This window comes from Aulonocara sp. 'chitande type north' Nkhata Bay, linkage group LG13, assembly GCF_057382095.1.
Source record: "Aulonocara sp. 'chitande type north' Nkhata Bay isolate Kocher_YH1m ecotype deep benthic linkage group LG13, A_spYH_male_GT1.1, whole genome shotgun sequence".
Lineage (NCBI taxonomy): Eukaryota > Metazoa > Chordata > Actinopteri > Cichliformes > Cichlidae > Aulonocara > Aulonocara sp. 'chitande type north' Nkhata Bay.
This window is the reverse complement of record NC_141356.1, coordinates 16,951,926-16,969,526: the sequence shown is the minus strand read 5'-3', so window position 1 is coordinate 16,969,526 and position 17,601 is coordinate 16,951,926. Positions and strand designations below refer to the sequence as shown.

At 38.7% G+C, this 17,601-nt stretch overlaps 3 protein-coding genes across 6 annotated transcripts in view; 2 read left to right on the top strand and 1 right to left on the bottom strand.

Moving 5' to 3' along the window:
• abch1 (ATP-binding cassette, sub-family H, member 1) overlaps positions 1-13,641 on the top strand; it is a 193,021-nt gene extending 179,380 nt beyond the window's left edge. Inside the window, exon 25 of the transcript XR_015124405.1 lies at positions 13,274-13,641. The gene's annotated coding sequence lies outside the window, so the exon portion shown is untranslated. The remainder of the gene's footprint in view (positions 1-13,273) is intronic.
• On the bottom strand, positions 40-7,235 carry mdh1ab (malate dehydrogenase 1Ab, NAD (soluble)). Its single transcript, XM_086258906.1, has 9 exons — positions 6,894-7,235; positions 6,316-6,414; positions 5,841-5,937; positions 4,383-4,558; positions 3,985-4,107; positions 3,700-3,876; positions 2,427-2,540; positions 858-947; positions 40-607 (listed from the first exon to the last, which is right to left on the bottom strand). The coding sequence occupies exons 1-9, from the start codon at positions 7,044-7,046 to the stop codon at positions 485-487; spliced, it is 1,152 nt and encodes a 383-aa protein (XP_086115032.1). The 5' UTR covers positions 7,047-7,235; the 3' UTR covers positions 40-484.
• wdpcp (WD repeat containing planar cell polarity effector) overlaps positions 6,873-17,601 on the top strand; it is an 88,454-nt gene continuing 77,725 nt past the window's right edge. The window contains exon 1 of one of the 4 annotated variants that reach the window (XM_086258901.1): positions 6,873-7,542. The gene's annotated coding sequence lies outside the window, so the exon portion shown is untranslated. The remainder of the gene's footprint in view (positions 7,543-17,601) is intronic. The other 3 variants (XM_086258898.1, XM_086258900.1, XM_086258896.1) reach the window with 3 other exon arrangements.

Sequence of the window (17,601 nt, the reverse complement as noted above, 5' to 3'; positions counted from 1 at the left end):
ATGACAGCATCCATGTATGGAAATCAATAATCAGACAACTTATTGTTTTTTCTATTAATTTATTTATTTTTAATTGTCTCAGCGTTAATATTCCAGTGTTTTAGGACTTCACTAGCTGTAAAAAGGATCCATGTAATAATCAATAAAGGGAAAAAAAACAATGGAGAGAGCTTTAACTAGTAGTGGAGTTTCAGTGTACTGTATACTTATGGTGAGTGATACTTGTGCATCATGACGTACAACAACTGCTTTTGACTTAAACTTACCCAGTCATATGTAGTCAAAAGTATGACACATTTTTGTGATCTTGAATAACAATAACAATCAGATTCACATCGTTTGACATACAAATGCAACTTTACACCCATAAGCACCAACTCGCTCACACACAAGCACACAGTAATGGAGGGGCTGGTGGAGTGCTTCATCACAGGCGTGCATCTGGAGTTTTGAGGCTGTCTAAGTGCTGCTGTGCAGGCTCTAGTCATACTCCAAGGAAAGTCACAGCTGTGTCCCTCTCCTCCACCAGTTCAGCTGCAGTGGCATCCATCTTTGATTTGGAAAAATCATTGATTGCCAGACTGTCCACGATTTTCCAGGTCTTGTTCTGAAAAAAAGAAGTACCTTCAGTTTTGTTCTTTGATCTATAATGTTTCTAGAAATCCCCAAATTTTTATTTAATGCAAACTTTAATTTAAAAAGAAACAAACAAAACAAAATCAAAACAACAAAAACCCTATTCAATATAAAATCCACATCCAAAAAAAGACAATGGAGGGTAATGCTAGTCTTAAGCTGCACTGAAAAGATGATGCTAGCTGCTAGAAGAATGGAGACAAAGTGAGATCGAGGCTTACCTGGATCTGGACAGGGAATGAGTAGATTAGGTCTTCAGGGACTCCATAGGAGTTGCCAGTTGAGTAAACACCCATAGAGGTAAACTCACCCTTAAAAAGGAAAAAACCTCATTAAAAGTGAATTTAAAATAAAATGCAGCCTTTCCAAATACTTTGCATCACTGACAATAGAACCATATGTAACCTGTCAGAAATCTGAAGCCGTTTTCACACCCGCAGCATTTAGTCCATTTAAATCAAACTCTGGTTTGTTTTACCCCTCTGGTGAGGTTCATGTGTGTTGGTTAAAACACAGTAATGGCACTCAGGTGTGGACCAAAACAACCGCACCACAACCTTTTGGAGGAAGTGGTCTTGATACGGTTCCAAGTGAACTCCAGAGCAGTTCGTTTATGGTGTGAACCTGAGCTGACCACGACAAAAAACAAACAACGACTACTTGTTTGTCCAAGTTTGAGCTTTTTTAAACCCCCCCCACACACACACACACACACACACACACACACACACACACACACACACACACACACACACACACACCCCCCTACCTTAGTGAGGACCCTCATTGACATAATGCTTTCCCTAGCCCCTTACCCTAACCATCAAAAATGAATGCCTAATCCTAACCCTTATCCTAAACCTAACCATAACCTAATTGTTACCCTGACACTAAAACCACATTTTGAGCCTCAAACATGCCTTTAAATATGTGAGGACCGGGTTGTGTGTCCTCACAAGTGACTGCTGGTTCTCACAAGTATAGTAGAATGCAGATTTCGGTCGAACGAACGACAGACAGGTACTACAGATGTGCAAAGGTCTGTGCAGACTACTAACCATCTGTGAAATGAATGCAAAGTGTGTCCAGAACACAGGACATTCTTTCTGCATTTACTTGCCGCAGACACATCTGGCCAGTGACCAGACTGAATACTCAGTGGTTTGTAGTGATGCATTTTGGTGTCCTTGGAGTTCTCTTGTATCTTTTTCTAGTGTTTTGATTTGTTTTCACACAGGAAAAAAATCCAAGTTTATAAACTCAATCGTTCTGCTACGATGAAGGAAGTATAAATAAATGAAAAATAATCTAATTTGCTACAGTGCATCTTGAGTATAGGATCTTGTTAGATTTAGGAACCTACAGTTTGTCAAAATAGTTGCAAATTAATATCAATGGTGCAAAGGGGGCATCATCCTAACATGTCAAAAATAATGGTGGTCACCAGTGCTACCCCTCAGTGTTCTAGCAGATGCACCTATGGTGTAAACTTGAAAATCTTCGGTGAGGACCTTTGACCTTGAGTTTTAAACTCATCTGAGATTTTTAGTAGATGCACCTATGGTATCAATATGAAAAGCCTACATCACCCCATTCCAGTTATTGCATTCACAAACTTGAATGTCCATGCCACTGTCTGCCCAATGACAATACCCCAGCAGGCTTTTACAGCTGAGGGGTAAAAAGTGCAAAATGGATCTTTAAACGTCAGAATAATTACTTCTTATCAGAACAGTGCAACATGCAAAAATTCCCAAATGACCGATATAACAAACAGATGTAGGATTTACCTCATGGGTGCCTGACCAGATGTCTCTCATGTGGTCACAGATGGCCTTGGCTGCAGACATGGCACTAGAAAGTTTCCTGGCCTTGATGACTGCAGCACCTCTCTGTTGCACAGTCTGCAAAGTAAGAACATGGGCCATTAAATGAAAATGCAGGAGTGTTATTGAGCTCTGTGACTAGGTTTGATTTTGAGAATCAGTTCTCTTTATCAACTGGACTCATGTAAATGCTGCCCCTGCCTACTACTACTATACTTACTGTCCCCCAAATATCTGCTTTACATGTGCTGCACACTGCAAGCAACAAGGTATAATCGTGTTCTCCCTTTGTTCATAAGTGGCAGATTGACACAAGGACCGGTACACTGTTTGTAGCGATGCAGAGATTGTTGTAATGAAGAGAGCTGATCATGACAGTGAAGCTGTCAGGTAAGGACAGGAACATAGGGTATTGCTACAAAATGTGTGAAGAATAAGATTAGAGACAAGCACCTTCTAGGTAAGGGTTGTTTCAGGTATACCTACCTGAAAGAACCCAGGATAGACCCAACAAATATGACTTGGAGGTTTTGGAAACACACCCTGAGGATTTTTGACCATTCTGCAAATCTTTGAGGTTTTTGGTTCCCAAAAAAAAAAAAAAACAAAAAAAAAAAACCCACATGTTTTTGAATGTCTTCCAGAAAATATTTTGCTTGAAGGAAAATTACATGTTTGCTAGCAGAAAAGGGGCCTCATACAAGTGCTTATAGTTTGTCTTTAGAGCAAGCTCAAGGCTGACTTCTCTGTAGCCATTATCACTTAAATTTAGTCAGTGGTGCTCAAGGCTCCAAAATAAATGTGGCATTTGAAAAACTGAACTCCAAACCTATAACCACATAAAATTAGACTGTTTGCCTATACAGATGAATAATTTTGCAGTTCAAATAGACTTGGAAAACAGGTGAGTATATCAGCTCAGCCTAAAAAAGGGACTTCATGTCTTACTGACATCTGCCCGCATGAACAGTGACCGGAAAACTGACTATTGTGCAAATTTTAAAAAAAAAGGAAAAAAAAAAAAAAAAAAAGAGCATTGTTAAACCACAAATGTAACCACTAATGTTCAGAACCATTAATCTTATTAGGAGTGTCAGGATGAAGAAAAGATAGAACAATGAAGTAAAATATGAGGATTATATTATAGGCCTTTTCTCAAGCACAGCCAAAAGCATCCGAGTGCGAGTACACTCCAGCTATAAAATATCATGCTTTCATCTAGAAATCAATAACTCACAGTAATGAAATCGCCTTTAAGCCAATCATCATCCTTGATTGCATCAAAGCAGGTCAGCTCACTGCCGGACATGTTGACCTTGCAGTGGTGAACATCTGGGTATTGTGTGGAGGAGTGGTTCCCCCAGATGATCACATTCTTCACCTGAGTGGCTGGAATACCACAGCGCATTGCCACCTACAGGATACGAAGAAAAGCCAGGTTTGCAGTCAGCCAAGATTAACAATGTGGCTGCCAAACGTCTGAGACCACCATCAGAAAGTGAAAGAAGTGAGAGGACTGTACCTGAGAGCGAGCCCGGTTGTGGTCCAGACGGGTGAGGCAGGAAAAGTTCTCTTTGGGGATAGAGGGAGCAGACTTTGCTGCAACCAGACAGTTGGTGTTGGCAGGGTTTCCCACAACCAGCACCTGAACACACATAAACCAATTTAAAAACATATGCCATGCAGATTTTATGTCTTATTACTATCATGAGTAAATCGAGCAAACTTGTATTATGCAACACCGAGAAGGGAAAAATGTTTTGGCATCAGGAAATACTTCATTAGGATTTTGCCATTTTTCCCAGAAGCACAAAATGTTTAGGAAACATTTCTATTTGGCAGAGGCTGAGAAGTTTCTTTCAAATTTGCTCACTTGACAGGAAGGGAGTGTTTTACATCAGAAAATATGCTTCTAATTACCTTCACAGTCTTCTTGGCATACTTATCCAGGGCAGCTCCCTGGCTCTTAAAGATGGCCACATTCGCTTTAAGGAGGTCCTTCCTCTCCATACCCTCCTTTCTGGGCATTGAGCCCACCAAGATGGCTGCATCCAGGTCCTTGAAGGCTACCTCCTCTTTGTCAGTGGGTATGATCTCTGTAGAAGGAGAAAATTAATTGACAATAGGTTTTTAGTACTTTACTCTTTGGCAATTTGTCAACTTTGAACCTTGAGAGGGATTATTAAGTTCATAGTGGAATTTGTTCCTGAAGGGAAGCAGTCAAATCAAATGTGACAATTGGAAAAAAATGAATTCCTTTTAAATTAATGGCACATCAGATCTTTACTGCAATATGGGAACATGGTGTCAGCTCCTGATAAAAGTTGCATGAGTAAAAGTTGCTCACACACACACTCCCTAAAACTGTTATAACAAAAGAACATGAGGTCCACAGGAAGTCATTCCTGTTTGTGTTGTGCATCTGACATTTACCGTGTTGACTCTTTAATTGTTTGAGACAAAGCATCACTCTAAAGTGCAGTCATAAGATTTAGAAAAATGGTGACCAGTTTGATGAGAACTGCATTTATCTTTGTCTTGATGTGCATGAGGTGTTGTCTTTGCATCGTGGCTGGCTAATACAGGGGCCTCTTTCAGCCCCCGTGCAAACAAAAGCAAAGGACAGCACCATTGCAAAGTAAAAATTCCAGGTCACAATGGAGATGGCACATAGTGGCGCCTCATGACTGAGTCCATGACAGCAGGAACGAAACACACAAACAAACAAAAAACAAACAAAAAACTGGGTCCATACAAGAAAACGAGCCCATTTGTGCAAACCAAATCTTTAAAGCATTCAAGAAAAACCACCACCTCCAACAAAAATGGTGTAGGTTCCTCTTATTAGCTAACATCTGCTCATGGATCATATTTTGGGATATGTAGGTATAGAAGGAAAGGTGGATTAAAACATTTACAAGGTGATCCCTCTGCCAAAAAAATAAATAAATAAATAAATAAAAAAATCCACACACATGAAGAAATGGTATCTGTATAAATGGAAATAAAAACAAAAAAATAAAAACACCATTGTTTGCCTCCAGCAAGGCATTCTTTTTCATGAACGATGGGAAGATTGAGCGTGAGTTGGAACAGCAGATCTCATTTGTCATATGGTCGTTTAAGAATTTATTTAAGTGTATTGAAGTATCACAGGCAGTTCTATTATTAACAATAGAAAAGGCTGAAAGCAAAGAAAAGAAAAAACAAAAAAGATAATTTAGCTACTTCTGCTCTCAAATATCCCACTTGTCAAAAAAAGAAAAAATGCCTATACAAAAAAAAACTAAACAAAAGAACACCCAAAAACAACACCACAAAAAAAATAAAAAATAAAAAAACCCACACACTGGCATTGCTCAATTATTAAAGGACTACCTTTCAGAAGTGGAAGGGCACAGTCCTGCAGCTCCATGACTACACCTTCCAGGACCGGCAGCATGGGGGTGATGTCCAACAGGAGCAAAATGATTGGCTGCCAGAAGAAAAAGGAAATAACTGAATTTAAATGCAATTGCATAATAACCCCTGTATACAATTACATGTCAGCGGGAGACTTAGTTCTCTGCGACAGCATGGGAAGGCCTAAGCCATGTACCAATTGGATCAAGTGCTCTTGGCACAAGATCCGCTTCATTGACTTCAAGGACAGTCCAGGTTGATCTGGGCGGTCATAAATAAGCTAGTGTAACCTGATCAATTTCCAAAGGAACAACATACAGTATGTGCAATGTCATCCCAGATATGACCTGGAAAATTTGTGACAGTCCCAGCTGTCAGTTTTATGGGTGCGCCTGGTGACAGGCAGAAGGAACTGAGTGTTTAACAAGCGCAGGGCAAAACCCTTCTTTACCTGGTCTTGGCCAAACACATCTCCTTTGGCAATGCTGAACAACAGGGAATAGGCAATCTGCCCAGCAGCACCGGTCACCAGAACTCTAATAGGCTCAGCCTGCAAGACACAAGGTGAAGAAATCTGCTGTTAACAATCACAGTATTGAATTCTCTCATAAGACAAGCATGAAAGTTTAACTGGAGCTGCACGTGGGCTGGGTGTCCATTCTTGTCTAAAAGATTTAGTAAAGCAGGGGGTGAGTTCAAAAATAGCCCTGTGCCTGCAGACACGATTTAGGGTTGCATAACAAATGAGTATATACTTGGGGGATCAGGTTCATCGCCATCTTTGACACTTATTCGATAGCATCAATTTAAAATAACCAAAATAAGAAAAGTGTCACGTGACTTTGACACGAAAGGAGACTTTTTAAATAAAGTCAACTTTTGAGTCCTCTGGTTGGCTGCGTCATGCCGTGAGCTAGAAACAACGCATACCTTACTTTGTGAATTTCCTGCATTAGCAGGGTGAATATCAGTTTAATCTCCAGTGCAGAAAAAAATAAGTTAACCAACATATTTACTGTATCTACTCACCATACTGCCAAGACAATCAAGACGTCCCTCACGTTTCTCTGTTTCTCCCACTTGTCGCTCAAGCCAGAGGTCACTCGTATTTAAGCTCTTTTGATTACGACACTTACAATCGCCAAACGGCAGCTTGAGGATCCATGTAGTTGTAGTTTTCATCGTTTGTGTAGTCTTTTAGGTATTTTTCAAATGCTACATAAATAAGCCAGCTTCAACAAGAAAGGTATTAGCAAGCAAATAAACAATCCTACAGACTGCAGTACCGTTACCAATGCTATAAAAAAGGCTCCTCCATGATATCGATATTTACTGTGCTAGCTGGTTAGCATAGCCTTGGAAGATTCGCTTACCGTTGCTTAGCGACCTTGCTAGTAGCGTGAGTGCAGTTTGTCATTAGCTTAGCAAACAGATGCACAGACAAACAGATGGTGCATTTAATTTGGCAGAGCAGTGAGATGATCAGGTGAGACTATCTTTATATATCGAGGTATAGTACAGTTCGTACAAGTCTACGTTAATGCTAGTTGCTATCTATCTGTAGTGAACAGTCAGTATGAAAGTTTTGTAGTAGCTATTAAGTTTAAGAAAACGCTGAAGTCAATCGGGTGGAGAAAGAACAGACACTGCTGCAGCCCTCGTCAATGAGATAATTGAGGTGAGTTGTTAATAACCTGCTTCTTTCGATATCCCCGTGTCCTTCATGGCGGCGGTGTTATGGACCATTCTACAATTGCAGGATATTTTCTGTTGTCTCACGTGAATTTGAAAACAATTCATGCACAAAATACTAGAACATTTATTTGTTGTGTAAAATTAAACCTGCACTGGGACAAAATGTAAACCTAGTAGTTGAAAAAGTGGTCCCAAAATATTTAAAATGCAAAACAGCCTCCCCCCCGCATGTCAACTAACAGTAAAATACTTAAAATACGTTATAAATCTTTTGTTGTTATTGTTTTTCTGTGTTTGTTGACATATTTCTCCTATAATACAGCAATAACTCAGAACAATAATTATCCTCTGCAAATTTTGTCCCACCGTATATGCACAACCCTGATACTGAAACCTATTCAGTCTGGGAAGGGAAAAGACAGAACCGTCCCGAAAAAAGACGAAATGGCACGATTGAGTTGTGTGTTAACAATATGGGTCAACTAAAAGTCAGACCTCTTTGATACATTTAGCATTTTTCCCTTGTAGTATGTTCTGACTAGACTGAGTCAATGCAACCTTGTTACCCGTGTAACCAAAATAAAATTAATTAATTTAGGTTTCCTTCCTTTTATATAACTACATTTATCCTTGACTGTCACAGTGCATTAGGTTCCAGAGCTCACATCTGTCAATTACCTGTTTTGCGCCACTATGTTAAATACATATAAAGCGAAGCATAACAAAGTAATATTTTATTGAGAAAAACATTTCTGTTTACCTGAACATTTTTTTTCTAATCTACAAATTCAAACTCATATATCCATTCTGCATACAAGTGTTTAATCTGTTGCCTTTGTAATGAATAGTATTTTTAAGATTTCAAAATAAATGCTGAAATTCCTAATAAGGGTTGACTACTGAAAGGTTGGTTAAGATAGATTTTAAGTTGCTTAAGTTAACATAAATTAAGTCTTAATTTAATGAGTATTTAGTATGAGGGTGACTATCTTTAATCTAATGGTCAAAGATTTATTGAATAATACTTTTAAAATCAACGTTTCCAGACTGAAGTATTGGCAGCAGGGTTGTGCCAAGCATAGCATACAGTAACTAAAATATCTTATAAAAAGTGTATTTTTGATTTTGAAGTTGGACAGATAAATTTTTTTTAACAATTTTTGTTTTTTTAAATATATAACAGAAATTTATAAAATGAAAGGTTGCATTTTTTTAAGCATAAATTGTTCTTCAGTTGTAGTTGTGCTAACACAATAATCTTAATAGTTCTTTATGTAAATTCTTTTTGTAGTTTTTTGCCTTTAAAGTAATCGTCTGGACCTATCATAGCCAAGGTATGACAGAGTGAAGTATTTTTTAAAGGAAAGTCTTTAAATGTGTCTTTATTTGCCCATTATTGTTAAATTGTGCTTGAATATAAGTTATGATCTGTTTTAAACGAGTCCTCTCCTGTTGTGAGTCTCCTCACCTGTACTTCCTCAGGAAGGGAAGTGTTTCTTTCTGCTATCTTGTTTTAAGTTGATCGGTTGGTTGAACGTGAGCATCAATATTTTATGGCTTCATTACAGGCTCATTACATGACTTGAACAAAAAGCAAATGAGATACTGTTACACCTGAATGGTATCAGACTTACTCCAGACTAAACCGAATACCAATTACATTCACAGCCCCTGTTTTTAGACACTTTGCTAGTAAATGAGTCATATCAAAAAATGATATATATATTTAAACTGTTCAGTTCAATTCAGTTTTATTTTTTCCCTAATCGCTTTTTGACGCAATACCAGGTTGGACCTGTTTTACCTTCAGAATTGCCTTAATTCTTGATTTTCTCCATTGGCTGCACATCCATGATGTCATGCTCCCATTCCACACCAATCCAAAAGTGGTGTTTTGGCTTAGATCCAGTCCAAACACCACTGTGTTTTATGAACTACATCTCAAGATTTGATGGCTGTGGAGAACATTTGAGTTAAGTGAACTCACTGTTATGCTCAGGAAACCAGTGTATTCAGAAGTTGGGTACAATGCTCAGGTAGGATGTGGTGTTTACTCAGTGTCCAAGGGCATGTGCAAAGAAAATATTCCCATTATCCCATAACACCATTAACCCTGGAGCACCCATGGGGTCAGATCCGACCCTATGGGTTCTCCAGGGTTAAAGCACCACCAGCAGCCTGAACTGGTGATATGAGGTGGTTTGTATTTTATTTTCAGCAAGTTCTGATCACACTGTCCAAATGTTGAAACAGAAATTAAGACTCATCAAACCATGCAGTGTTTTACAAACCCTATATTATCCAATTTTGTGATTCTGTAGGAATAAATCACCTTTCTACCGCATTCTGATGCATGGTCTGAACTTCAGGAGATCAGCCATTGTCTATGTCTAAACGGACTGAGTTGTTGCCGTGTGATTAGCGGATTAGATATTTTGGGCAAATGAGAAGTTGAACATGTGTATCTAATAAAGTGACTAGTGAGTGTATATTATTCTGATTGAGGTATTGATAGTTTGAGCACATTTGTTTTGGTTCGTTTTTTGATATTTGGGATTGTTTTGGTTATTTGTAGATAGGAGTAGGCGTATTTGGACGTGTAAGGGATGACAAAGTGGCTTACTGATGTCAAAAGCTTTAGGACATCACAGTTTCCCCCCCTTTTTTTAAATTGAAATTGAAGCAATTCAAGTTAAGTTATCATCTGTCTGTATAATGGCAGTGTGACCACTACACTCGCTGATGTATTATTAAACTAGTGCTGTAGTCTGTGCTGTTGTGAATTGTGAGAAAAGGTAAAGCAACAAAGGATAGACTTTCAGGTCAGGACTTTATCCTAAACCAAGACTAGAAAAACAGTAGGTTTCAAATGATTTCTCCAGACTTAAACTCCATCGAGCTGGTTTGGGAACTGGACAGAAGGTTTTGAGTAAGTAAACTACAACTGCAACAAAGCACTGGAACAAACACAGCAGGAGTTTTATCCACATTAGAGACAGACTGCAATGAGTAGACGTGTTTGGCTGATGAATGAATGGATAAATTTGTCCAGCACCAATCAATAACATCTCAGATACGTGGACATATTCTTTATCCATACTTCTGTGGCAAAATTGTTTTTATCATCTTATAGGAATTGGAAGTGAAAAGCGATCTTATACTCCTCATACCAATTTACTGTCTTAAAGATACATTTTTGTAATTATTATTCCATTGGAATAATGTTTGATTGCACACAGCTGCAGACTAAAGTTTGCAAAGCTGAAATCTTGCTTGACAGCGGTCTAGCGACTGATGGACAAGGGTCAAAATAATTAATCAAATTACATTCACATATTTTCCTCAGTCCAAAAGTGTCTGTAAAGCCTAAGGCACAAGATTAACCCAAACCACCACCAATTCTCTATCCAAAGCCTAAATCTGCCCCATCTGCTAGTGACAGAGGCCTACACCAATGCTTCTCTTCTCAAAAGGCTCTGAATTTGATAGCCTGATTCATAGCTGTTTGAAGAAGCTGCTGCAACCTGGCAGTGCTCCTCTGAGGTGCAGGAAGATTTTTACCCCTCTGCGTGAAAGGTACTTGTGTCTTTGAATGATATCGGAAAGGGACAAACAGGTTTTCACAGCTTTGTGTAGGGCTGCTGTTTAAACACAATGTCTGCATAGTATTATGTTAGTTTTTTAAGAAGTGAGATATTGTATGGTCTACTTATTTACATATAGTTTTTTTTTTCTTCACTTGCCTCCCATTTTATAACATGAAGGAGTGAGATTTCTGGGGGGGATATATATGCCACTGTACCTGAGATGGAGCCAGGATGCACTGTGCTTTAAGTTAAACCACGAACCCAAAGATGGCAACTTTTCATGGCAACCATATTCCTGTTTGTTAACTGTATAAGCTTTATAAATAAAAGCAAAGCTAATAATGCAAATTTGTTGTGAATTAATAAGTTAATACAAGTATTTTACCTCTCAGTGGATTGATTGATGGATTTCCCCCTCTTACAGATGCCCATTAGAACTCAGAAACGGTTCATTTGATGTATGAAAAACATTAAATCTTGATGGATTCAGGTTGGACTCATTAAAAAGACACAAATATCATTTTCACAAAGTGAAAGTTTTTTGACTGAATATGGTTCATAGTTATAATTAAAAGCATAGTTAAAAGTTTTCGTCAAAATGTGGTATTTGCAGCTGACTTTTAAATCAAAACTCTGAGCATAACCTGCTTCAGTCTAGTCTGTGTCCAGCATAAGTTACCGTATCACTTCTGACCCAATGAAAACTTTGATTTTAAGCCCAATATACCCCGTTAAGCCATTAATATCATGCGTTCCACTCCATACCTCTGTGCGATCAGGTGATTTTAATATTAGAGATAATTAATTTTTATGTGAATTAGGTCAAAATCACACTGTTACTGAAATTTGTCAGCATTGCCTTGTTGTATTTCTTTTACCTGCTTGATTTAGAAGTAACTCCATATTTTGCTAACTCAGTGATAATGTTGTTTACAGGATATTCACCTGCCTTTCAGCTAACCTACAGCCTCAAACTTGTTGACCCACTGAAATCATCCAAAATCCCCCAAAAGTTTATAATGACATGCCACGTGACCGTGATGACTGCGCATATTCAGAGGAGTTTGTTGTTGCTGTCACTCCCGTGTTTATTACCATGGCAGTCTCCACAGTCAGGTTGACATGAGGGGATTAGCATACTTTTCTTTGTTAAAAGGAAATCGGAATGAAACCAAGAAAAGCAGCAGCACACATGATAATATCTGGTGCCAGTTTATTTGCAGAGCAGCCTGATGTTCTGTGTTTGTGTGTGTGTGTGTGCGCGCGCGTGTGCGCCAGGTGAAACCAGAGCACCGAAAGAAAAATAGAGGTGTGAAAGTTTCCCCATGCACAAATCTTAAACCACAAAAACACACTCACACATGTGCAGTGTGATCACTCTCAGTGATGTCTAGATTTTATGAACATATATGTCCACACATACAAAGTACATTTCAAAATCTGGATAAGTGCTTGTCAGCATTTCCTTTGTCCACTCGATCACCTCCTCTTTTTTTGTTCCCTCACCTGTTCACCTCCCTCATCTCCACCCGCTCTGTCCTCTTCTACTTTATCTCCCCTTATTCTGCTCCTCCACTTGTCCCCGCATAGTACACCTGAGTGACCCTGTTACATGGGAGGCTGATAGCCAGCACACCCACCGGCCTCTATATCACCCTCTTATCTGCGCTGTTAGACCAAATAGCCCTCACAGTGAACCGCCAGACACCATGAGATAGTGGGCTGCATTCACACGAGTGCACATGCACACATACGCAGCAGATAACTACATCACTGTCACTGTTATCTCTCATCATATTCAATTTCTGTATCCTCGTGCCATCACCTTGCTTACTTGTTGGCATATCTGTCTCCGCAGTGTCATGTCTCTGTCTTAGATTAATTGATGAAGCTTTAGATCAGATGCAGCAGATGATGTTTGTTCCATTATTTATCTACACACTGTAATGCATGCAGGTGCTGTGTTGTTTGAACTTGTGTGGCCCCATCCTGTTGGGATATTATTTGCAGTAACCATAATAATTCACTAGATGTCAGTATATGGCTACAGTTTACCTGTAAGTCATAGATGACTCTTCACGCAGCACTTGGAAAAAGCTGCTGATGGATTTGTATTGAAGACCAGAGGTGGGACCAAGTCATTGTTTTGCAAGTCTCAAGTAAGTCTCAAGTCTTTATCCTCAAGTCTCAAGTAATGTCAGGCAAGTCAGAGTCGAGTCTCAAGTCACTGGTGTAAAAGTCCGAGTCAAGTCACAAGTCTGAAACTTTGAATTTCAAGTCCTTTCGAGTCTTTAAAAAAAAAAAACGAAAAAAATAATGTTGCAGTTATGCTAAATGTAAATATTAGACCATGTAATTTTAAAATCTGTGTTTTTCTCAACACATGACAAAATAGTGAACTTAGAAAATATACACAAATTGTGAAATTGCACCTCTTTAAAATGCAGCTCAATTAAACCTAGCTCCAAGAATAGTTTTCACCGACAGTTCTGAGATAAGCTGCATGTCATTCTTGGATGTGGTTGTAGGACCGGCTTTAAAATCGCATGACAAAAATATCATACACATTAAAAAAAACTGTATCACCAACGTAGCCTGGACAACATTTGCTAGTTAGATGAAGTCAGCTATCTCATCGTAGCATATTTATATGCATATTTATAATCATACGGTTCTTGGAGTGAGTGCATACACTCATGAAGTTTAGTAACTTCAGGTCACTGCAACAAGCCCAGGTACAGTTTACCGACGGATGGGTGCAGGACCTTGAAATGCACCGTGTAGAAAGTAAAGACCATCGTACGTATCATAAGTTTACCAGTCTCACAAATCGTCGTCATAAATACACATTCCTTAACCGTTTATTAATAGGACCTTTGAGCTCAACGGTAATTAATTAGTAGTGGAAATAATTTCTGGTAGCATCACAGAAATGTAGCAGTGACAATAATACTGTATGCTGTAATCGTACTGGGCAATTAGTGATACAAAACAACTGTTTTATCCTGTGAATAAAAGTATATGTTTTTGTCAGTGTACCATAATAACAGAGGCGAAACGCAATATTGTGTCAGGACAATTCACTATTTATGCACAATAAATAAAGGAGCATAGCGCGACAATTTCTGTTCAGCGCCAGACTTGCTTGTAACCTATATCACCAGTTATGTTATGAAAGTGACGTATTAACTACTAAAAAACACTGACCTTCGTGTAAATGCTTGGAGCAGACTAACCTGTGAGCTGGAGTGTTCTGGGACGTTATATTTGACCTTTGAATGGCTGCAATCCAGGCCACCCGTCGCCTCTTTGTTACTTCGGAAACATGGCTCGAACAATTTCTCTTCAACGAGGTAATCCGATAACAACCGATCTCTTTACCCGTCGGCTTCCCGTGGCTGTCATGCGACCGGCTATTGCAGTTAATAATACAACGGCTTCTTGTGTTTCTTTTTATCGCTGTATAACTGATTTTAATTGAAAGCCTGCGTGCGCTAGTAGCGCTTGCCACGAGTTCCCAGAATCCTTTGCGGTTCTACCCGTGAATGACGTCACATTTTCAATCTCTATATAATATGCATGTTAAATTTTGTATTTGGGGTAAAATATCAAGTCTTTTCAAGTAAACCGGTTCAAGTCCAATTCAAGTCCCAAGTCATTGGTGTAAAAGTCCAAGTCAAGTCACAAGTCTTAGAACATTTTTTCAAGTCAAGTCTAAAGTCATAAAATTAATGACTCGAGTCTGACTCGAGTCCAAGTCATGTGACTCGAGTCCACACCTCTGTTGAAGACTATCCAAAAGCACTTGTTGCTGCAGCAGGCTGGCAGCAGAATGGGAACAGCTGTCAGTTTTACTGGAATTTGACATGAAAAGGGATTCAGACCTTTTTTAATCTAGATCCACGCCGTAACACGGCACTGCTCAGTTGTCTTAAACATGAAAACCATTTTTGCAACAGTGCATTGTCTAAACCTATTCCAAAAAATATACAAGGAAAGTTTAGGAAAGTTAGCAGTCACGTGTGCTTTAAGCAAGAAGGTGTGGATTAAAAAAAAAAATCGTGGGGTCAGTTTGCACAACATACACATACCAATTATACACAATTATATACACAAATTATACAAGACACATTCAATGCATCATTTAAACCCATATGATGAAATACAATTTAAAATGTGAAGTAAAACAAGTAAGGACAATTAAGAAAAAAAGTGAAAATGGCAATTATTTAATGATATACTGGGGTTGTTAGCACTGTATAAGAAGAGCATACGTTTGTGAAAAGGGGTACATGGAAATGGTGTTAGTGAGGTAGATTACCTAATGTAGAATGTATTACCTAATGTCTAAGCAAGGATTGTGGGACATAAAATATTAAAAGTCTGGTAACATTGCACATAAAGGCAAACAGAGAGAGACAAATGGTTAAAAAGAAGCTGGGTAAAGGTCATGTGTGAATGCTCGAATTCTACACCCAGATTTGTTCTCAACTTTTTTTTTTTTTTAAATTGTGTAGTTTTTACTAAAAGTTCAACCTAACATTCCACATACGATTTATGCTTTAGCTTTAAAAGTAAAAACAACAACAACAGTCTTTTGTTTTGTGATAAATAAAATAGAGTGGATCAGAGCTTCTGAATCACTGATAATTAACGTTCTTCCCCTGACCCCACTGATTTTAATCTTTTATTTACAATAAAAAAATTATCCTAATTGAATTTTAATTAAATGGTCGTAAATATAATAGTACCAGCAAATTTTTTAATTCCCCTACACAAAAATCATTTATGTTAACTTCATATTTCCCTCCCATTATCTGCACCTGAACTTCTGTAGGTCCGGGCCTATATATTTTCAAATAAAAGCTAAATCGGTGTGTAAAAACATTTGATTTATGTGAAATTAATACAAAACAAATATTTAGAAACCCCCCTCCCAACTTTAAAGATTTGGTGCACTTGCAAAACTAATATGAGATGTAGAGGAAATGTCACCATACTAAACTACATGTTTGGTATAAGTAAACATGTATGTTCAGGTTTGGGTTACTTTATTTGTTCCCTTTAGATTTGGTCTGCAGTCATCCATCCTCACATATGCGCTCCCAAAAACAAAAATGATCATAATTTTGGGCTTCATCTAACCCACAAAGTAACATCTATAATTTTCTAATTTGTGTGTTTGAGGTGTTGTTCTGAGGTTCTTAAATCTTGCCCTGACAAATGTCAGTTCTTGCATAATTTAGACTAAAACTTAAAAAAAACCCTGAGCTATAGCTAAACATTTTCTAACTAAACTGAAATGGGCAAAACAGCTTTAAGTGGAAACTTACAGAAAGGTCTGACTTGAAAACAAAACTAATCAAAAATACAAGACTGTCATAACTTTGCTTACCTATGTACTGATATTTCTTGAGCTGGTTGCTTTCACTGTCTGTGATTGAAACCTGAGAAGCACTCTGATTATGTTGGCATGCTGTGAAAATGATGATGGTGATGATGATGATGATGACGATGATGATATAAAAAAACAACAACTAAGCCCTCAATCAATAAGAACACAGACCTCTGCAAACACACTAACGTAACTTTTTGGCACTGATGCAGAACTATTCAATTAAATCTCATAATGTACACACACCGAGCCATCCTCAGAGGTGTGTTTCTTCCTGTGAGCAAGCCTCACTCACACTCTGCCAATCTCCCTTCCTCTTTCTCCCAGAGGTGTTTGCATAAGGAAATGGTCCGTGAAATGGGTTTGATGGAATCAAACTCTATATTAAGACAAATACATATTTCACAGCAATTGATGGACTGATTGATGGGGCTCTGTCTTCATTTCCTCAGAGAAGATCTTTATCAGAAACAGTAATATGAAGGATCATGGCTCGGCTTGTTTCGGAGGGGAGAGTTGTTCACTTGTCGTGTTATGACTTTGAATGATTCTTGCTAGAAGTGTCTGTAGGTGTATTTATGTGCTTCCAGAGCACCTTTTCTCTTTACCATGCCCACAAGGGGGCACTAAACTGCCACATGTTGTGCATTGGGTCCTCACTGAAAACTTATTCCCTGTTCTCTCTGCTGTTGACGGCAACCAACGCATGGAAAACTCACTGAAGGATGACCAGAAATGCTGCAGCAACAATATCCTGGACCCACAGCCAGTTGACGTGGTGGCAAGCTCGCACAGGAGAGGACAGAGTGGAATGTGGTTCACATTTGTTTTTATCAATGCAACTGTTGTTTTAGCATAACAAGTCTGGCTCACAAACCCCCCTCTGACCCACCCCAGCAAGCCCACTCGCACCACCTTTCATTAACTTCAAAATCCAAATCCATCCAACTGGACCAGCAATGGCAACTTGCTGCCGATGCTGGCGGTCACACCCCTCTGCACAGCCATAATGGGCCGTGGCACAATTGGGGGCCACGTAACCGACAGCATTCCAGGTCCT